The sequence below is a fragment of the Oncorhynchus keta genome, chromosome 19, assembly GCF_023373465.1.
Source record: "Oncorhynchus keta strain PuntledgeMale-10-30-2019 chromosome 19, Oket_V2, whole genome shotgun sequence".
Lineage (NCBI taxonomy): Eukaryota > Metazoa > Chordata > Actinopteri > Salmoniformes > Salmonidae > Oncorhynchus > Oncorhynchus keta.
This window is the reverse complement of record NC_068439.1, coordinates 22,518,325-22,541,108: the sequence shown is the minus strand read 5'-3', so window position 1 is coordinate 22,541,108 and position 22,784 is coordinate 22,518,325. Positions and strand designations below refer to the sequence as shown.

The 22,784-nt window shown below is 45.2% G+C and overlaps 1 protein-coding gene across 14 annotated transcripts in view; it reads right to left on the bottom strand.

The window, feature by feature from the left end:
• LOC118397982 (focal adhesion kinase 1) overlaps window positions 1-22,784 on the bottom strand; it is a 187,769-nt gene that overhangs the window by 46,359 nt on the left and 118,626 nt on the right. For all 14 annotated transcript variants that reach the window (XM_052470051.1, XM_035792877.2, XM_052470044.1 and 11 more), the window contains 7 exons: window positions 14,784-14,871; window positions 12,592-12,671; window positions 12,423-12,485; window positions 5,512-5,566; window positions 1,642-1,782; window positions 979-1,056; window positions 108-215 (listed from right to left, as the gene is read on the bottom strand). In XM_052470051.1, coding sequence (XP_052326011.1) covers window positions 108-215; window positions 979-1,056; window positions 1,642-1,782; window positions 5,512-5,566; window positions 12,423-12,485; window positions 12,592-12,671; window positions 14,784-14,871 — 613 coding nt within the window. The remainder of the gene's footprint in view (window positions 1-107; window positions 216-978; window positions 1,057-1,641; window positions 1,783-5,511; window positions 5,567-12,422; window positions 12,486-12,591; window positions 12,672-14,783; window positions 14,872-22,784) is intronic.

Here is a 22,784-nt window from a genome sequence, read left to right as displayed (position 1 = left end):
TATTCACAAAGGTTATATCAATGTGTGCACTTACTCATGTTGAATGAATCATGTTCAAGTCAACCTCATGGTAATGTAAGGGTTATTATGAAATGGTTGATTGGTACCTCAGCAGCACCGGCCACGTTGAGCTGCAGCATGCCCTTTCTCTCCTTGTCCTCCATGACGGAGTATCCAATGGTCTGCACCTGGGTGAAGTTGGCCAGGTGTGTTGGCTGGAGAAGAGGAATCAATCAATCAATCAATTCATTAAAGTGCACGCAAGGGAGCAAAATATGTGTTAATGTACAATGTTTCAGATGACTCTTAAAGTAATTATGATTCCATTTTAACTTTAAAATGGTCACAGTATTTCTCAGGAAGATGTATTTTGTGTTATCTCGCTATTCGTTCAGTGAAAACATTCCATTTCAAGTGGCACATTTTTTGTTGTTGAGAGGGATGTTTTTGGCGTATCCTTTGAATGAGAGGGGTCTCATGGCTTCCAGAACTAACCTCTCAACGCCATGGCTCATGGTGATATAACATGGAACACATCTGATACCCTCAGTTTGATGGGTAAAAACAACAAAAATCCTTGGGCCATTTTGGGAAGATTTTCACACACACACGGACAGACAGACACATGTGTTTCATTACCTCAGCCCCTGAGGACAACATGAAAATGATCAGGAATACTCTTTGAAAATCCCAGTTCATTCATGCCAATATTTCAGGGCAGAAATGTATTGTATAGGGAGGAGATAGAAGAGAGACCAACTCCTAGGTTACAAGTAGTGTTTGGTTCCAGCTAAGTGACGGACAGCTGTTCTTCGAGGAAAACCACACCATATGTCCTAAATATCTTTAGTTTGACGTCTTTGGTTTCAGTCAAAACTATATAAGTTGTGCAACTGTAATGGCTGTGCTTGTTTGTGTGGAGATGCAGGACAAGGATACACAAAACAATACATATTGAAATTAACATTTCCGACTCACAGTCGAACCCTTGTCTGTAAGGTAGCTAATGCCCTCCTCGGGTCCAATGGCTAGCTCTACTTGGATGACCCAGCTCAACTGTTAGGAGGAAAGGAAGACGGAGAGAAAAACAAAAAGAAGATTTGAGAAATGTCTTCAGTTCAGTCACAAATCAACAAGAGGAAAAGAGCGAAACACACACAATGACATTTAAGTTGAGAGTTCAATCTGTCGGATTCAAAGTGCCAACTCATAACCATGAAAACACATCTGCTACATCATTTGAACTGTTTGAAGTAGATCTGAGGGAATGCTAGATTAATTGTTACCATCTTTTGTCATTGCTGGGAAACAAAAAACAACAACTGTTGTTTTCCTTATGGCCAGTAGGGGACACTATGAACCTGGTCATTTTTTATTTAAGCTACAGAGATGCAGTCTAGACCCACCCAAATACAACCATAATATCCCAGGCATTACTCCACACCTAACTACCATAGAGTTTCTGAGAAAACAATTACAACACATTCAGTCGTGTTCAGTACAAGTTAAGTCGTGTTCAGTACGAGTTCAGTTGTGTTCAGTACGAGTCATTCTCTGGGATTCTTAAAATGTCCATCTTGACGCTATATGTTTTATTTGAAACCCAGAAGAAAACATGTAATCAAGTGAAATTCAGCCTACCCCGAGAGCACATTTAAAACACTCCTTATCATATCTGTAAACGGGCGCCAGAATCTCCAGGAACTTGAGGATGCTCTGGTCATCATTCATGTTGGCAAACTGTTTGAACGTCTGCTGAATCAGCTTCCGCAGGGTTTTGGCCTGGCAGAGAGGGAGAGAGTAGTTACTAGACAGGCAGACCCACGTGTCCCTCATGGCACCCTATTCCTTATATTGTGTATTACTTTTGGGACGTGGTCAGAAGTAGTGCACTATGTTGGGAATAGGGTGCCATTTGGGACACAACCATGGCCCTGGTTAAGCTTGCCAGGGCATAGAGAACAGGGCACTGATACACCAAGTCACGTTAATAGTATCAAACAGAGCAAGTGTGAAACACATGAAAGACAAGAAAAGTTATCCCGGGTGAAGGACAGTAGGCAGCTCTTCTGTTGTTCTGCCCCTGAACAAGGCAGTTAACCCCCTGTTCCCTGGGCACCGAAGACGTGGATGTCGATTAAGGCAGCCCCCCGCACCTCTCTGATTCAGAGGGGTTGGGTTAAATGCGGAAGACACATTTCAGTTGAATACATTCAATTGGACAACTGACTAGGTCTCCCCCTTTCCCTTTCTATTGTTCTGATTCCATAGACTACATGATGTTTGGCTTGTCATTGAACAAGAGGAGCTTGCTTAAAGCACAGACTACCGCTAAAGGAAAGCAATGCTCTAGTTCATTTCTCCGACTGCTCTAAATGGGCAATCTGAGATTAGTACATCCACTTGAAGGGGTTTTAAAGTAATGATATATAGCCATTGATTCTTAAAGTACTGAATTTAGTTGAACTGTCTTACCCCTTCAGAATCCCAGAACGCCCCTTTAAAAAAAGCTGTCCATCACTTTAATACACTTGACCTCTGTGAGAAAGAAGTGAATGATATTGATAACCGTATTGATTGGAGAATATATATTGAGTGTCATGCCAATTAGGGTCATAGCAGGGGACTGGGGGTGTGTGTCCCAAATTGCATCCTATTCCCTTTATAGTGCCCCTTACTTTGACCAGAGCTCAATGGGTGAAGGGAAAAGGGTGCCATTTAGTACACACCAGTGAGAGAGACAGACCAGTTCATAGTTCAATCAGTTTAGAGATTATTGGAGCTGGTGGCCTGATCAATGTGACCGGGTCAATAGTGACTCTGTCGTCCATTACACGGCCAGTGAGTTGAAACTCCATTAAAAATGCATGAGACATCGTGCTTTAATGACAGCTGATGTTGACACTATTACTACACACTGACTGGAACACACACACACACACACACACACACACACACACACACACACACACACACACACACACACACACACACACACACACACACACACACACACACACACACACACACACACACACACACACACACACACACACACACCTTATAATTAAAAATGCCACTGCAATTATGTAATGTAAATCAACTCCCTGCAGAGTTAGGCTAATTCATCAAGGACTTATGCTAACAGCTGTCTATCCTATTAGTCTGCATACTGGCTTTTAAAATCAACGACTTATAAATGCAGCATTTTAGACTCCACTTAACGGTCAGGGGGTGGGGGTTGGAAAACACCAGAATTCTAGGAATGGATCCCCTGATCCTATCTGGAGGTCTTAGTTACTGTAGAACATAATAGTAGCATGTAGAGTAATCACAGAGCTTGTCCCCTCCACCCTTCCTGAGAGGCAGCTGAGCTCAGAGTATCTCTCCATCTCCCCTTAGAACCCTGGCAGGGAGGGAGGGCCCTCCCAGCTGAGTAGGGCCAATGAGCTGGCCTACAGTTGCTACAGTACAGTAGTGTACTGATGTGTATAGATGAATCTTTCTGAATCTGTATATATTCTATGCCATTTGACTACCCTTGATGATGTGCTTTAATGTTGGCACAGGCAAACTGATGGCACGTGTCCCCCGGTGTATACAAAGTAGTACTTTGAAAGACATTGACAGCATAAAGACAACTTATAGTAAGTACTGTAGTTGTAACAGATGTCATGTTTTGACCTGACAAAGATCAGAATATTCACTATTAAAAAGTGGATTTATGAGCATATAGAGTCCTAAAGTCAACCCATCAGATGGAGTTAAAACAGGTTGGAAATGTCCACACAAGTACATCATTCTAAAGATGTCCTCTGACACTGTATTCATCCCAAATGGCACCCTCTTCCCTATATCATAGAAGTCAAACTCATTCCATGGAGTTTGACACCTGTGCCCTATATAGTGCACTACTTTTGACCAGTGTCCATAGTAAAAAGTAGTGCACTTTAGAGATAACAGGGTGCTATTTGGGATACACAATTGTTGACTCTGGTTCCAAACCAAATGAAACTCACGTTTCCCTCCACTTTTTCCAGCAGGGCCAGTCATCATCTCTCTAAATGGAAACCTTCTGCTGTAAACCTGGCGATGGTAATTATGTAAATGTGAACCTCTGTGTAATCAATAATTTATTTTATTGCCTAATTTGATGAGACTTTCAGTGAGTTATATTCCGACCTCAGCCATCTGCCAGGTAATGTTCACTGTCCAGTGGAGTGGATAGGAGCGAGAATAATTGTGTTAACATACTTCTGTTCATCAAAACAGTGTGTGTGTGTGGGGGAGTCGGGAGTATGTATGTGTGTCAGAGTGGGTGTGTGCGCATGCGTGCGTGGCTTCAGGTCATCGCTGAAAGCTTAATCTGTTCACCATGTCATTGTGACGTAGGGGAGAGTCATTTCCAGAAGGATTATGTTTTCACACACGGGGGGGGTGGGGGGTGTGTGGGGGGGGTTGGATGGATGGAGGGAAGGATGGATGGATGGATGGAGGGTGTGTTTTCAAACAGGCGCCTGGCTACAAAGATGTGATTTCATGTTTTCCAAGGGGAGCTGTGACTGGAATGGGGGATGGGAGGGTAACTCTGAGGCACATCCCCAGAAGTAGCCTCCCCCCATTAGGGGGGGGGGGGTGAAGTGGGTTTAGCAGTGACATGTGGGGCTGTGGGGTTAGGCGCCACCCACACCTCCAGGCAGAGCATCTGTCCACCCCTCTTTCACCGACTCTAATGCACCCTTCCCCGGGGCACTGGGTCCCACGTTCACGCCGCCCCATCGTGGCACCCCTGCAGCTCTGTACACCCACACACGTGCCATAAATCCATCACATCACACACATGGCTGGCGGCTGAGACACACACACACACACACGCAGAGACACAGACTACCAGGAAAACCCACCATCAAGGCTCTGTTAAATATGCTAAACTCCTTGCACGGCTGGCAGAGTTTAGCATATTTAACAGTGGGTTTTCCTGGTAGACTGTCTCTGTGTGTGTATGTGTATGTGTATGTGTATGTGTATGTGTGTGTGTATGTGTGTGTGTGTGTGTGTGTGTGTGTGTGTGTGTGTGTGTGTGTGTGTGTGTGTGTGTGTGTGAGAGTGGCCAAAACCAAAAAAAAAGCTGTCTTAAATAGTACTGTATATAGAACAGTGTCTGGCACTGTTGTGATGCGAGAAGTCGACAAATGAGTGGGTTTGATTCAGTTGGGGCTCTTTCCCCCACAGGCCTGTATGTACGAGGAATGCTAGCCTAGAACTAGGCCAACTCTGCCTGTCCCAGGCTGGAACAAAGGCCCCAGAACCAAGAGATCCACACACACAGCTAGAAGACACTTCAGAGGGCAGAAAGGAAATACGGAATCGTCAAAGTGCGTGCTACATTCATATTAAGCGGTGGTCGATGCTCTCTCTGAGAATGCATTGGAGACTGACTGGTCCTTGAGGATATATTCTCATCGATGGCCCTGAAAGAATGAACAGATTTTTTGTGAAGCATCATCTCACCTTGACTGAATCCAGTAAACTCTTGGGGAAGAATCTTCTTAAGCCCACATCTTTTCTGTAAAGAAGAAATAAAAAGAGGAGAGGACAAAGGACAACGTCAGTTTAGTGAGACTAGTGCCTGAGGCTGGTCTAGCAGACAACACATAAACACCACCCCAGCATGGGTACGAATCCTGGCCCCACCGCTATTCTGCATCTTCATCCCTCACTATGTTTACTCTCTCATTTCCTACAATCTCTGTCTGAATAAAGTGAAATACAGTCAAATATATATATCTAAAAACAGTTTTTACCATTGCCAAAATGAGAAGGCAAAATGTCTAGCCTCAACTCCTCAAAACAGTCCCCTGATGGAATTTCACCTCTCTGATACCAATCTACCAGGGGAAAGAGAGAGAAACACATCCATTTACTCAGGGCCATTAGTAGGACTTCTCTGACGTTCACCACACAACATAACTGATTGGTCAGTGTACAGTGAGGAGGAAACAAAATGTGTGGACCAAAGAGAGAGAGAGAGACAGAGAAGGAAAAAGAGAGAGACAGAGACAGAAAAAGAGAGAGCGAGAGAGAGAGACAGAGAGAGAAAAAGAGAGAGACAGAGACAGAGACAGAAAAAGAGAGAGAGAGAGAGACAGAGAAGGAAAAAGAGAGAGACAGAGACAGAAAAAGAGAGAGTGAGAGAGAGACAGAAGGAAAAAGAGAGAGACAGAGACAGAAAAAGAGAGAGCGAGAGAGAGACAGAGAGAGAAAAATAGAGAGACAGAGACAGAGACAGAAAAAGAGAGAGTGAGAGAGAGACAGAGAGAGAAAAACAGAGAGCGAGAGAGAGGATTTTCCCAAGGTTGCATCAACAGCAACACAGAGCATAGCCTTGCTATTGAGAAAGGCAGCCATAGGCAGACCTGGCTTTCAAGAGAAGACAGGCTATGTGCACACTGCCCACAAAATGAGGTGGAAAATGAGCTGCACTTCGTAACCTACTGCCAAATGTATGACCAATTAGAGAGACATATTTCTCTCAGATTTCTCCTAACAAGATATGGGCAACCAGTGAAGAACAAACACCATTGTAAATAAATAAATACAACCCATATTTATGTTTATTTATTTTCCCTTTTGTACTTTAACTATTTGCACATAATATGACATTGAATGAAATGACATGAAATGTCTTTATTCTTTTGGAACTGTAATGTTTGCTGTTAATATTTATTGTTTATTTCAATTTAGTTTATTATCTATTTCACTTGCTTTGGCAATGTTGACATATGTTTCCCATGCCACCAAAACCCTTAAATTGAAATTGAAAAATGTAATTGAGAGAGAGAGACAGTACCAGAAAAGAAGACTTCAGAGAAAGAGGGAAAGAGAGCCCTCACATCGTAGAGGAGAAAAGACGGCATATTGTTTAAAGCCTATAACCTCATCCATTCCACACAATCATTTCATCATTTGGTCTCTATTAAAAGATAGCTTGTTAAAACCAGAGGCGCTCCGAAAGCCACTTACATCCGGCTGGCCATTAACCAGAATCAATCCACGTCATTTATAAGGCCGGGGCCACAAGACCTGCCATAAAATTGATGCTGCCTTGGCAATAGTGTGATGAAGCTTTTCTGGTAGCAGAGCAATGCTACTGTCCATCTGTGCATGTCAGTAGGATCTAGCATTTAAGGATCTGTATGCCATGACAATGAGTGACAGGGAGTTGGCACGATGGCACAAACAGATTCTATGGACCTATAATGCCTTAAATAAGCTATTTTAAATCAAGAGGAAACACACTCGGTAGTATTAGCAGTATTGAAACACAACATGATGACTTCCCCCAGGCTCAGAAAATCCTCTCTCCTGTCTGTCTCCCTGGCCCGACAGTAATCCAAGCTGCTTATACTAACAACATGGAAATCAATCAGCAATCATTAACACAATGGGAAAAAAATTGAATGATTTATTATTTAAATATTGAAAGTGTGTAGGATACGGAGAGAAACAAAATGGTGCCATTTCAGTCCATGTGGAGGAAAGTGATGCTGATGCTGGAGACGGGGGTGTGTGCTAATGGGTCTGGGCAGGTGTGAGGTGGAGGAAAGTGATGCTGATGCTGGAGACGGGGGTGTGTGCTAATGGGTCTGGGCAGGTGTGAGGTGGAGGAAAGTGATGCTGATGCTGGAGACGGGGGTGTGTGCTAATGGGTCTGGGCAGGTGTGAGGTGGAGGAAAGTGATGCTGATGCTGGAGACGGGGGTGTGTGCTAATGGGTCTGGGCAGGTGTGAGGTGGAGGAAAGTGATGCTGATGCTGGAGACAGGGGTGTGTGCTAATGGGTCTGGGCAGGTGTGAGGTGGAGGAAAGTGATGCTGATGCTGGAGACGGGGGTGTGTGCTAATGGGTCTGGGCAGGTGTGAGGTGGAGTAAAGTGATGCTGATGCTGGAGACGGGGGTGTGTGCTAATGGGTCTGGGCAGTTGTGAGGTGGAGGAAAGTGATGCTGGTGCTGGAGATGGGGGTGTGTGCTAATGGGTCTGGGCAGGTATGATGTAGTTGAAGTTTGTACAATGTTGTCATTTGTATGTGTATGTTTTGTATTGTCTATAAAAGATCAAATACAATTGTACCCCAAAAAAGTTATCCAAGCTATACGCCCCCTCCATGTCTGTCACCTCACTAGCCGCCAGTCACCCAGATCTGAAGTGCTTTTAGATTGGATTGCCCCTAACGCCCACCCTCCCTCACTTTGGGCAAGTGGACAGACTGACCTGGAACTAACTCTAGCCAGTGCACTGAGCCCCAGCACCATTATCCACAGAGCAGAGGGGAGAATGTGAAATGGAGAGAGAGAGAAAGAGAGGCAGAGAAAGAGAGAGAGCGAGAGAGCGAGAGAGGGAGGCAGAGGCAGAGGCAGAGAGAATGAGAGTGCTGGCTATTCATTAGGACACTTTACTTTTGTGCCTCAAACAAGCCCCTGCTTTCTCTATGGGTCTGAGCTCAGCACAGCAGCAGCTAATGCTGGACATCATTGGTTGGGCAAGGTCCAGTTAGCACTAGCCAGAGCCCTAGCAGTAGGCTACAGAACAGTCAAATTAACACATTTGTGTGGTCTCTCCCTTGTTTCATATCATGCTTAATAAAACCTGGTTGCATATCACAATAACCTTGTTCCAAAAACCTACCCATAAGGATGATATTAGTGGCATTACATCTGAAGCATACAGAAACATCTTGTGATTTAGTGGCCTACTATGAGAGAACGTACGGTCATCAACATGGAGGGAGAGCAGCAAAGATAATATTTCTTCCACAGTTACTCAGTAGCAGTTTGCACTAGTGCTGGGAATTGGCAGGGACCTCATGATACAATATCACTATATTTAGAGTAGGTGCCAATATGATATGTATTGCGATACTCACGATTCTATATCTATTGCCATTCGATACGGTGATTTTATTGCAGTATCAATTCAATGTTTCAAACATATTGCTCACCATATACTGTATGTCCAGATCAGTCATGGAAATAAAAGTGTTGAAAACAAATTGGCTCACTATTAAAAAAGAAGATGGAGAACAAGCTATGAAGGAAAAATACTGCAGTATTGGTGCAGGTACAGCCAACTAGCACAAAAATAATATTCAAAATTGTAAAAAAAAATGTTTAAAAGAATATATATATATATATATATATACTGCAATATCATCCAAAAAAAATCCTGATACCCAACAGTAACAGTTTTAACCGTATGCATAAACAGACCATTGCATCATTATGTATCCACATCCAATATGGAGGATCCAATACACCTTGGGCTGCATGGTAAAGTTTTCCCTAGGTACAGATCTAGCATCAGCTTCCTCTCCCCCAATCCTAACCTTAACCATTAGTGGGGAAAATTCTGAAGTTATCCAAGACCAGCGTGGAGGGGAAACTTTACCCTACACCACGGCTTGGGCACGTTTCTCGCTGATCAACCTCCGGTTAGGCACGTTTCTCAGCCTGCAGTGCCCTGCCTTACAGCCTGCTGCAGACCCGGTCGAATTACTCAACCCCTTAACTCAGCATATCCTTGGAGCCAGCAGAGGAGGACATTGTCTGCGTCCCAAGTGGCACCCAATATAGTGCACAGGGTTTGACCAGGGCCCAATAGGGCTATATAGTGCACTACGTAAGGAACAGGGTGCCATTTTGGATGAAGCCATACATTTTCCCTGCAGAAGAAAGGTGTGAGATTCTCCCCTGGGAAAGGAGGCAGAACACGGACGTTCCCGGACAGCAGGGGGAATTAGACCAGCCAGCAGGGATCATGTTGTGGACTGGCTAACAAGAACGGAATGACGCTTGGAATACCAATGGGCTCAGAATACCAATGTGCTGGTAGTGTTTATCCCCCCAAAAATGTAAGCACATTCTACTCCAAATTGAATGAAAATTGTATTATCACCATCTGAAATAGTATTTTCTCTTCAAAAGCATTATAACCTGTAGGCTGAAGCATGGGGCTGCCCTTCTGCATTTACCTAATTGAAAAACCCAAAAAGACAAAAATTCTCAATCTTAAAAGCGCATCTCGGTATAAATATATATATTTTTAAAATGTTTAAATGGCCGTGGCGGCAACGATTTAGCAGCGGCAGGCATGAATATAGGGGAAATACTGGGCTGAAACACCAAAGTACAGGACCCAACCCTCTGGGTTAGAAAAGGTATGTTGATGGTAAACAGGAGAGAAATACCAAAGTACAGGACTCAACCCTCTGGGTTAGAGAAGGTATGTTGATGGTAAGCAGGAGAGAAATACCAAAGTACAGGACTCAACCCTCTGGGTTAGAGAAGGTGGGCAGGTGTGAGGTGGAAAGTGATGCTGATGCTGGAGAGAAATGGGTCTGGGCAGGTGTGAGGTGGAGTAGTGATGCTGATGCTGGAGACGGGGGTGTGTGCTAATGGGTCTGGGCAGGTGTGAGGTGGAGTAAAGTGATGCTGGTGCTGGAGATGAGGGTGAGAATGGGTCTGGGTATGTTGATGCGTCCTACCTAAGGTCGCTCCTACCAGGTGGCGTGGCGAGAATCTGAGCTCTCACCACTGGTGTCCCCCAGGGCTCTGTTCTAGGCCCTCTCCTATTCTCGCTATACACCAAGTCACTTGGCTCTGACTCACATGGTCTCTCCTATCATTGCTATGCAGACGACACACAATTAATCTTCTCCTTTCCCCCTTCTGATGACCAGGTGGTATCGCATCTCTGCATGTCTGGCAGAATATCAGTGTGGATGACGGATCACCACCTCAAGCTGAACAAGAGGAGCTGCTCTTCCTCCCGGGGAAGGACTGCCTGTTCCATGGGTTCCATTGTGTCCTCCTCCCAGAGCGCTAAGAACCTTGGCGTGATCCTGACACCCTGGTAACATCAAGGCGGTGGCCCGTTCCTGTAGGTTCATGCTCTACAACATCCGAGAAACCCTGCCTCACACAAAGTCCTAATCCAGGCACTTGTCATCTCCCGTCTGGACTACTGCAACCGCTGTTGGCTGGGCTGCCTGTGCCATTAAACCCCTACAACTCATCCAGAACGCCGCAGCCCGTCTGGTGTTCAACCTTCCCAAGTTCTCTCAAGCTCCTCCGCTCTCTCCACTGGCTTCCAGTTGAATGCATCTGTAAGACCAGGAGCTGTGAAGGGAACAGCACCTCATACCTCCAGGCTCTGATCAGGCCCTACACCCAAACAAGGGCACTGCGTTCATCCACCTCTGGCCTGCTGGGCCTCCCTACCACTGAGGAAGTACAGTTCCCGCTCAGCCCAGTCAAAACTGTTCGCTGCTCTGGCCCCCAATGGTGGAACAAACACGACGCCAGGACAGCGGAGTCAATCACCACCTTCCGGAGACACCTGAAACCCCACCTCTTTAAGGAATACCTAGGATAGGATAAGTATTTCTTCTCTAAGATTTAGATGCACTATTGTAAGTGACTATTCTACTGGATGTCATAAGGTGAATGATGGTAAACTAAATGACTTAAATGAAATGTAAATGTAAACAGGAGAAATACCAAAGAAATACCAAAGTACAGGACTCAACCCTCTGGGTTAGAGAAGGTATGTTGATGGTAAACAGGAGAGAAATACCAAAGTACAGGACTCAACCCTCTGGGTTAGAGAAGGTATGTTGATGGTAAACAGGAGAGAAATACCAAAGTACAGGACTCAACCCTCTGGGTTAGAGAAGGTATGTTGATGGTAAACAGGAGAGAAATACCAAAGTACAGGACTCAACCCTCTGGGTTAGAGAAGGTATGTTGATGGTAAACAGGAGAGAAATACCAAAGGGATCACTGGTAATTTAGTTACAGTGTGAGGACTCCCTCTTCCTCTCCCCTCTTCATCCATCAGGCGAAATATATATGAAAAGCAAACTCTGCATTTCAATCAATACGGAGAGACAAGAGAGAGTGATCATTAGTAATTAGAGGGCCTCTTTAGAGATTGTGGAGGCCTGAGCATATGAGAAAATTACTAATTGGACACATCGTTAACGTGAACTCCTGACCTTTATCAAATAGCGCACCTCTGAGGGCGTGTTCGACGGCAGACCTGAGACTCTGCAGGGGGTTCTCACCATGTACAGTCACGCCACCGGTTAACCCATGTGATCTTTATGAAGATGGTTCACAAATAACCCATTAACACACTATGTTAACCTATGTGATCATAGTCCATTTCAAGATGATTCTGTGTATTGAGGTTATGCTATCATAAATAAATGTATTTTATCACCTTAACAGGAATTCCTCTTATACATTGAGTTTCTTGGTAAAAGCTCAACAAAGACGTACAATATTGACTGAATAGTTGATTCTTACAGTGAGCAGTAGAAACCCAAGCTATTACCATACGAGAATCAAGCCAAAGGGGACTTACTCTAATAGTTCATAGTTTGATTTCTTGTCCAGGGCATTTCCCCGCATCTCCCGGAAGAATCTCCTGGAAAGGAAACATGTCTTGGTTAGTGTGAAATACAACAAGGCAGCTAGCTACCATTCATGAAAGAGAATAGAACATTTGACCACTTTTGGATACCTGAACTGACCTGATTTCAAGGCATCCCAACTTAAGTGCAATGTCTTGCTCGACCTGGTCGGCTATCTCTACCATGTAGTCATTTTTCACCTGTAAGACAAACCAAAATACATGTTTTAGCATGGGAGCATGGAGGCCTTACACAGATCAACAGACTTTCAGACTGAGGGGTAGAACACAGGGGACCTTACTGATATACAGCCCTTTTACAAACATTGACCCCCACCCTCCCGCGCAAGAGAGAGAGAGAGAGAGACAGAGAGAAAGAGGAAGACACAGAGAGACAGAGACACACAGAGAGAGAAAGACAGAGAGAGACAGAGACACAGAGAGAGAGACAGAGAGAGAGAGAGACAGAGAGAGAGAGAGAGAGAGAGAGAGAGACAGAGAGAGAGAGAGAGAGAGAGAGAGAGAGAGAGAGAGAGAGAGAGAGAGAGAGAGAGAGAGAGAGAGACAGAGAGACAGAGAGAGAGAAAGAGAAAGACACAAGAGAGAGAAAGAGAAAGACACAGAGACAGAGAGAGAGAGAGAGAGAGAGAGAGAGAGAGAGAGAGAGAGAGAGAGAGAGAGAGAGAGAGAGAGAGAGAAAGACACACAGAGAGAGAGAGAGGGAGAGAGAGAGAGAGAAAGAGAGAGAAAGACAAAGACAGAGAAAGAGAGAAAGACAAAGACAGAGAGACAGAGACAGAGACAGAGAGAGAGAGACAGAGAGACAGAGAGAGAGAGAGAGAGAGAGACAGAGAGAGAGAGAGAGAGAGAGAGAGAGAGAGAGAGAGAGAGAGAGAGAGAGAGGGAGAGAGAGAGAGAGAGAGAGAGAGAGAGAGAGAAAGACACAGAGACAGAGAGAAAGAGAGACAGAGACAGAGAGACAGAGAGAGAGAGAGAGAGAGAGAGAGACAGAGAGAGAGACAAGAGACAGAGAGACAGAGAGACAGAGAGACAGAGAGAAAGACAGAAACAGAGAGAGAGAGACACAGAGAGAGAGAGAGACAGAGAGACAGAGAGAGAGAGAGAGAGAGCGACAGAGAGACAGAGAGAGAGAGAGAGAGAGAGAGAGAGAGAGAGAGAGAGAGAGACAGAGAGAGAGAGAGAGAGAGAGAGAGAGAGCGAGAGAGAGACAGAGAGAGCTTGGTTGATAAAGCCTGGGTAGTTGATAAACCCTGGGTGGGTACACCTGCAGTGACATCAACACAACACAGCAACACAGCAACACTGGCAGACGGACACAGAGAGAGACATTTCATGAGACAAATGAGTGTGTGCTTCTGAGTGACAACTAAGGGAGCTAGACCTGTTTTATGGGCTATTATGTCATCTCTGAATATCCTGTTTTGTCATGTTGAGTGGCGGTTCTTTGTATTCTAACACCCATAGAGACATTGAGTCTGCCATTTTAGATCATAGGCATTAAAAACAAAACCTGGTTCATGAAAGTGTTGTTCTATACCAGACACAATTCGGAACACAAGCACACTTCACACTCCATGATTACCCCTTCAAACAGGGACATTTGAACCTTCCATCAATTCTCCCCTCAGCTGGATTTCAGCGAAAATAAGAGCGTAAAAGTGACACAGATGAGCCCAAATGTGTTCCCCTGCTGTCAAGACGGCCTCTTTCTCCCCCGTCAGGATCGGAGAGAGGGAGCATCTCTTCCAAGACCACCAGACAGAGCCCTCCTGAGACCCACTGACCCAGTTCACCTCTCTACATCTCCATCCTTGCGGACGGCAACACACCGTGTGTTACGCCCTAATACCTCCACATATTTCCCCCATACACTCACACACAGTAACACCTTGGGTCCCTCAGACCCACACACATATGTATGTGCAGGTACGCATGCTTGCACGCACACACACACACACACACACACACACACACACACACACACACACACACACACACACACACACACACACACACACACACACACACACACACACACACACACACACACACACACACACACACACACACACACACACCTGTCAGAAGTGCCATATGCCCCCACCTCCGGTTACAGTGTTATTGAATAAATAGGCCTAGCTAAGTATGTTTGGAAAATGAGTCTCCCCTGGTCAATGGCCTGTAACAAACCAGGCTGTCTCTGTTACTCAACTCCCATGGATGATGTGTTGGTGTGTGTGTGCATGCAGGCATTCACGTCTATGTGTGTGTGTGTGTGTGTGTGTGTGTCACCTGCTGGTAGAAGTAGTTGAGTGTGGGTTTATCTTCACTGAAGTGGTGCAGGAATCCTTTTGGAAGGTAGCGAATACGCAGTTCATACCTGGAGAGCAGAGCAACATGTCACTGTTTAGATAAAACACAGGAGGGAATAGGGATTTAGTTGTTTTTAATAGTCACAGAGATTGAATACTGTTTACAGTTCAGCTACAACACAGCTCAAAACACTGTCTAGTGACACAGGGGGAAAAGAGTTAATATGCCCCTGCTTAGAACACAGATGCTTAGGGAATAGGGGTGTTGTGTTTTTACACGCAGGTCACAGAGCTAGAATACAGCACAGTCCACATAAAGAAAAGGAATAGGTATATTGTACCCCAATAATGGTTTACAATTCAGGAACTAGCATACAGTATATACACTGAGTGTACAAAACATTAAGAACACCTTCCTAATATTGTCATGCACCCCCTTTTGCCCTCAGAACAGTCTCAATTCGTCAGGGCATAGACTCTACAAGGTGTCGAAAGCGTTCCACAGGGATGCTGGCCTTGTTGGCTCCAATGCTTTCCACAGTTGTGTCAAGTTGGCTGGATGTCCTTTGGGTGGTGGACCATTCTTGATACACAAGGCAAACTGTTTAGCATGAAAACCCCTGCAGAGTTGCAGTTCTTGACACAAACCGGTGCGCCTGGCACCTACTACTACCATACCCTGTTCATAGGAAATTAAATATTTTGTATTTCCCATTCACTCTCAATGGCACACAATCCATGTCTCAAATCCTTCTTTAACCCTTCTCCTCCCCTTCGGCTCTCATGCAAACACTTCCTAGTGACTCAGTGACACCCACATGGTGGGAAGAAGTTATTTTATCTGAAATAGGAATACTGAGGGGTGCACAGTGTGTGTGTGTGTGTGTGTTAGGCTCTACCCAGATGTTCATGACCTCATACTGTCCTTCTCGCACACTGGGACATAGTACAAAAGGGAGCGGAAAGATAAGGCAAAAAAAAAATTAAAAAGCACATTGGACGCCCATTACCAGAAAGCTCACAAAATTAGCACAAGTAATAGAGCATTTCTATTGGAGGCTGCTTGCTAAATATGCTAACGAGCGCAAATTAAAATAAACAAATTATAAAGGACAGGCAATCCTGTTCATAAAGTTATACATACATAGGTAGGAGATACCGACTGTCATTTTTGGTGAGTTTCCAGCAAATGTGAATGAGAGACATTGTGCAAATGAAGAAAGTTTTGACGCATGCGCCTCTGAAGGAAGAACAGTACTGTGTACACTGTGTCTGTGTGGCGTCAGGGAGCCTGCCTGCTCTGCTCGGAGAAGATAGGGTGAGGAGCAGACCGGCCTACAACAGAGAGGAGAAAAACACAAGGAAGCCAAGCTACAGTGGTAGCTATACAGATTACTCATCCAAAGGGCTGTGACTTCTCAAACACTGCAGAAAGCTAACACAATATGATGCCCTGTGACCTTATTAACTCAGCTACTGACTTAGACGACTTGCAAGTTAAATTTAGGGGATGACTTAATGCAGAATTCTTAGTTTTTTCACACAGGAAAAAAATATTAAAACGCGTTTCGTAAAAAACGATCATACAATAAAATGCTTCTTATCGTAATTTCTGGTCAGCATCAAACTAATGTTGTCCACTGGGATGAGAATTCCCAAAACAAGCATTCTACCAGCAGACATCACTCTGACTGATGTGGCGCTCCTTTTCTCTGGTACTGTTCTGGTGTAGCCAGTTTCCCTTTCTCTGGTACTGTTCTGGTGTAGCCAGTTTCCCTTTCTCTGGTACTGTTCTGGTGTAGCCAGTTTCCCTTTTCTCTGGTACTGTTCTGGTGTAGCCAGCGTCCTTTTCTCTGGTACTGTTCTGGTGTAGCCAGTTTCCCTTTCTCTGGTACTGTTCTGGTGTAGCCAGTTTCCCTTTCTCTGGTACTGTTCTGGTGTAGCCAGTTTCCCTTTCTCTGGTACTGTTCTGGTGTAGCCAGCGTCCTTTTCTCTGGTACTGTTCTGGTGTAGCCAGTTTCCTTTTCTCTGGTACTGTTCTGGTGTAGCCAGTTTCCTTTTCTCTGGTACTGTTCTGGTGTAGCCAGTTTCCCTTTCTCTGGTACTGTTCTGGTGTAGCCAGTTTAATTTTCTCTGGCACTGTTCTGGTGTAGCCAGCATCCTTTTCTCTGGTACTGTTCTGGTGTAGCCAGCATCCTTTTCTCTGGTACTGTTCTGGTGTAGCCAGTTTCCTTTTCTCTGGTACTGTTCTGGTGTAGCCAGTTTCCTTTTCTCTGGTACTGTTTTGGTGTAGCCAGCGTCCTTTTCTCTGGTACCTTTCTGGTGTAGCCAGTTTCATTTTCTCTGGTACTGTTCTGGTGTAGCCAGTTTAATTTTCTCTGGTACTGTTCTGGTGTAGCCAGATTCCTTTTCTCTGGTACTGTTCTGGTGTAGCCAGATTCCTTTTCTCTGGTACTGTTCTGGTGTAGCCAGATTCCTTTTCTCTGGTATTGTTCTGGTGTGGCCAGCTTCCTTTTCTCTGAAAAATGCCAGATTAACTTGAAGCAAAACATTAGGAAACATAGCTGGTTATATTCTTTCTGTGATAAACATTAGAAATATGATGGCCATGCATTGTTTTTTTGCAACAAAAAAAGACCTTAAGTTTTCATTGTAAGCTCACTGTGTGGCTGCCAGCCAAATAGCGTTGCACTTCTGTTGTCATCTGATGAAAATGAAACTATTTTCTACCGAATGTGTTGCACTAATGTATCACTCTATTGATGAAGAAAAAAAACTGTTACTTTCAACATAAAACGTGACCCCCGTCAATAAACAGCTGGACTCACCTGCTACCGCTTTCTCCTATTGTGCTATTTACAAACAAACAGTTGCTCAACTGTTCTGGGGAACTCCGGTAAGCTTCATCATTGAAAATGTGACGGGTGAAATGAACAACATGTTCTGCTTTATTTCCTAACGTATTGCACAAGTTGAATAGAGCTTTTAAGAAATATTAAAATCAATTGAAAATTGTACAAAAAATATATTGTTTCAACGGTACTGAAAAACCATCCTGTGGCTATTTCCGAATACACCGGTATATAGTATATACGGTATACTGCCCAAGCCTAGTGTGTGTGATCTGAAACGCCCCGAGAAGATGAAAGACCTACAGTGCAGCTACTCAAGGGCAGACAGACAGCATGATGAAAGGAAAATCAACAGAATGTAAAGAGAATAGAAGAAGACTTCAATAGTTGCTTTAACTGAGCATTACAGACAAGAGCAGGCATCCTAATGACATCTCTCTCTCTCTCTGTTTTCTTGAGTCTCCTTCTTATGAGACGGCCTGATCAAAGCTATGAGCTCATCTCTGCTGTGTTCAGCCCGGCTTTGATATAACAACTCTGCATGATCCCAGACCTGCCTGGCACTGTGCCACACCAACAGACATATCCCTGACAGAACTAATGATGGCTCACCTCTCTAACCACTAGGCCACCTGCCATACACACACTCACACTTATATGAGGAGTATTGACAGCCAGGCTCAGGACAGAGGCGGATGTAAATGAAAAGTTCAATCAAATGGCTGAAACAGAGGAAAAATATCAATATATAAGCCTTCTAATAATCAGTTATCAGCACATTCAATCTGAGCTGTTGCATAAACACAACTTCATCTTGTTATATAAAGGTCACTATGGATGGAACCCTGAAAAAGGTCAAAAATCTCATCTGATTTCAGTAGGTCACATTGTAGTAAAACATTTTGCAACAGAAAATCAGCATTATTGGCTAAGTTCAGGTTGTACCTCTCCTGTTCCAAATTGTTTTGTGCCAACTGAACAAGACCCAGGCCCTTCTTCAGGTTACATTTCCTAATAGGTTGAGATTGTTCCAGGCCTTCATTCTGTCTGTATCCATGGGTCTTGTCCTTGCAGCTCAAGCCAGGGTCTGCTCCCAAATTGCAACCTATTCCTATGGGCCCTGGTCAAAAGTAGTGCACTGTGTAGGGAATAGGGTGCCATGTGGGACACAACCCTTATTAGATGGAGGCTGGTGATGAGGTAGTGGAACTAAACTGATTGAATCAAAGCAGCACTGACAGGCTTCATGCGCACCTTATTGTATTGACAGAATGTTCTCCTCAGCTGCTTATAGTGGTCATCTGGGACATTGACAAATTACATTAGGGACTTCAGTAGGTCAATTTATGAGATCCGCTCTACTCCCCTTCCCCTGAGAGGCAATTATCAATCTGACAACACACACACACACACACGTTAACAGAAAACCCCTATTACTTCAGCATGACAACACCTTCCGACAACTCCACAACAGGCCTGTCATTCACATCCACAACAGGCCTGTCATTCACATCCACAAGAGGCCTGTCATTCACATCCACAACAGGCCTGTCATTCACATCCACAACAGGCCTGTCATTCACACAGCTGGAGGAAGAGAAAGAACGACATCAGCATTGGGTTAACTACATTTATTTTATTTTTTATTTTATTTCACCTTTATTTAACCAGGTAGGTTAAGATAAAGCATAGCAGTGTGAACAGACAACACAGAGTTACACATGGAGTAAACAATTAACAAGTCAATAACACAGTAGAAAAAAAGGGGAGTCTATATACAATGTGTGCAAAAGGCATGAGGAGGTAGGCGAATAATTACAATATTGCAGATTAACACTGGAGTGATAAATGATCAGATGATCATGTACAGGTAGAGATATTGGTGTGCAAAAGAGCAGAAAAGTAAATAAATAAAACTGTGGGGATGAGGTAGGTGAAAATGGGTGGGCTATTTACCAATAGATTATGTACAGCTGCAGCGATCGGTTAGCTGCTCAGATAGCTGATGTTTAAAGTTGGTGAGGGAGATAAAAGTCTCCAACTTCAGCGATTTTTGCAATTCGTTCCAGTCACAGGCAGCAGAGTACTGGAACGAAAGGCGGCCGGTCGTATGAGGTGTTGGCTTTAGGGATGATCAGTGAGATACACCTGCTGGAGCGCGTGCTACGGGTGGGTGTTGCCATCGTGACCAGTGAACTGAGATAAGGCGGAGCTTTACCTAGCATGGCCTTGTAGATGACCTGGAGCCAGTGGGTCTGGCGACGAATATGTAGCGAGGGCCAGCCGACTAGAGCATACAAGTCGCAGTGGTGGGTAGTATAAGGTGCTTTAGTGACAAAACGGATGGCACTGTGATAAACTGCATCCAGTTTGCTGAGTAGAGTGTTGGAAGCGATTTTGTAGATGACATCGCCGAAGTCGAGGATCGGTAGGATAGTCAGTTTTACTAGGGTAAGCTTGGCAGCGTGAGTGAAGGAGGCTTTGTTGCGGAATAGAAAGCCGACTCTTGATTTGATTTTCGTTTGGAGATGTTTGATATGGGTCTGGAAGGAGAGTTTGCAGTCTAGCCAGACACCTAGGTACTTATAGGTGTCCACATATTCAAGGTCGGAACCATCCAGTGTGGTGATACTAGTCGGGCATGCGGGTGCTGGCAGCAATCGGTTGAAAAGCATGCATTTGGTTTTACTAGCGTTTAAGAGCAGTTGGAGGCCACGGAAGGAGTGTTGTATGGCATTGAAGCTCGTTTGGAGGTTAGATAGCACAGTGTCCAATGACGGGCCGAAAGTATATAGAATGGTGTCGTCTGCGTAGAGGTGGATCAGGGAATCGCCCGCAGCAAGAACAACATCATTGATATATACAGAGAAAAGAGTCGGCCCAAGAATTGAACCCTGTGGCACCCCCATAGAGACTGCCAGAGGACCGGACAGCATGCCCTCCGATTTGACACACTGAACTCTGTCTGCAAAGTAATTGGTGAACCAGGCAAGGCAGTCATCCGAAAAACCGAGGCTACTGAGTCTGCCGATAAGAATCTGGTGATTGACAGAGTCGAAAGCCTTGGCAAGGTCGATGAAGACGGCTGCACAGTACTGTCTTTTATCGATGGCGGTTATGATGTCGTTTAGTACCTTGAGTGTGGCTGAGGTGCACCCGTGACCGGCTCGGAAACCAGATTGCATAGCGGAGAAGGTACGGTGGGATTCGAGATGGTCAGTGACCTGTTTGTTGACTTGGCTTTCGAAGACCTTAGATAGGTCCAGGGTGTCTCCCCCTTTGAAGAGGGGGATGACTGCAGCAGCTTTCCAATCCTTGGGGATCTCAGACGATATGAAAGAGAGGTTGAACAGGCTGGTAATAGGGGTTGCGACAATGGCGGCGGAAGGTTTCAGAAATAGAGGGTCCAGATTGTCAAGCCCAGCTGATTTATACGGGTCCAGGTTTTGCAGCTCTTTCAGAATATCTGCTATCTGGATTTGGGTAAAGGAGAACCTGGAGAGGCTTGGGCGAGGAGCTGCGGGGGGGCCGGGGCTGTTGGCCGAGGTAGGAGTAGCCAGGCGGAAGGCATGGCCAGCCGTTGAGAAATGCTTGTTGAAGTTTTCGATAATCATGGATTTGTCGGTGGTGACCGTGTTCCCTAGCCTCAGTGCAGTGGGCAGCTGGGAGGAGGTGCTCTTGTTCTCCATGGACTTCACAGTGTCCCAGAATTTTTGGAGTTGGAGCTACAGGATGCAAACTTCTGCCTGAAGAAGCTGGCCTTAGCTTTCCTGACTGACTGCGTGTATTGGTTCCTGACTTCCCTGAACAGTTGCATATCGCGGGGACTGTTCGATGCTATTGCAGTCCGCCACAGGATGTTTTTGTGCTGGTCGAGGGCAGTCAGGTCTGGAGTGAACCAAGGGCTGTATCTGTTCTTAGTTCTGCATTTTCTGAACGGAGCATGCTTATCTAAAATGGTGAGGAAGTTACTCTTAAAGAATGACCAGGCATCCTCAACTGACGGGATGAGGTCAATGTCCTTCCAGGATACCCGGGCCAGGTCAATTAGAAAGGCCTGCTCACAGAAGTGTTTTAGGGAGCGTTTGACAGTGATGAGGGGTGGTCGTTTGACTGCGGCACCGTAGAGGATACAGGCAATGAGGCAGTGGTCGCTGAGATCCTGGTTGAAGACAGCAGAGGTTTATTTGGAGGGCCAGTTGGTCAGGATGACGTCTATGAGGGTGCCCTTGCTTACAGAGTTAGGGTTGTACCTGGTGGGTTCCTTGATGATTTGTGTGAGATTGAGGGCATCTAGCTTAGATTGTAGGACTGCCGGGGTGTTAAGCATATCCCAGTTTAGGTCACCTAACAGAACAAACTCTGAAGCTAGATGGGGGCAATCAATTCACAAATGGTGTCCAGGGCACAGCTGGGTGCTGAGGGGGTCGGTAGCAGGCGGCAACAGTGAGAGACTTATTTCCGGAGAGAGTAATTTTCAGAATTAGTAGTTCGAACTGTTTGGGTATGGACCTGGAAAGTATGACATTACTTTGCAGGCTATCTCTGCAGTAGACTGCAACTCCTCCCCCTTTAGCAGTTCTATCTTGACGGAAGATGTTATAGTTGGGTATGGAAATCTCAGAATTTTTGGTGGCCTTCCTGAGCCAGGATTCAGACACGGCAAGGACATCAGGGTTAGCAGAGTGTGCTAAAGCAGTCAGTAAAACAAACTTAGGGAGGAGGCTTCTGATGTTGACATGCATGAAACCAAGGCTTTTTCGATCACAGAAGTCAACAAATGAGGGTGCCTGGGGACATGCAGGGCCTGGGTTTACCTCCACATCACCCGCGGAACAGAGAAGGAGTAGTATGAGGGTGCGGCTAAAGGCTATCAAAACTGGTCGCCTAGAGCGTTGGGGACAGAGAATAAGAGGAGCAGGTTTCTGGGCATGGTAGAATATATTCAGGGCATAATGCGCAGACAGGGGTATGGTGGGGTGCGGGTACAGCGGAGGTAAGCCCAGGCACTGGGTGATGAGAGAGGTTTTATCTCTGGACATGCTGGTTGTAATGGGTGAGGTCACCGCATATGTGGGAGGTGGGACAAAGGAGGTATCAGGGGTATGAGGAGTGGGACTAGGGGCTCC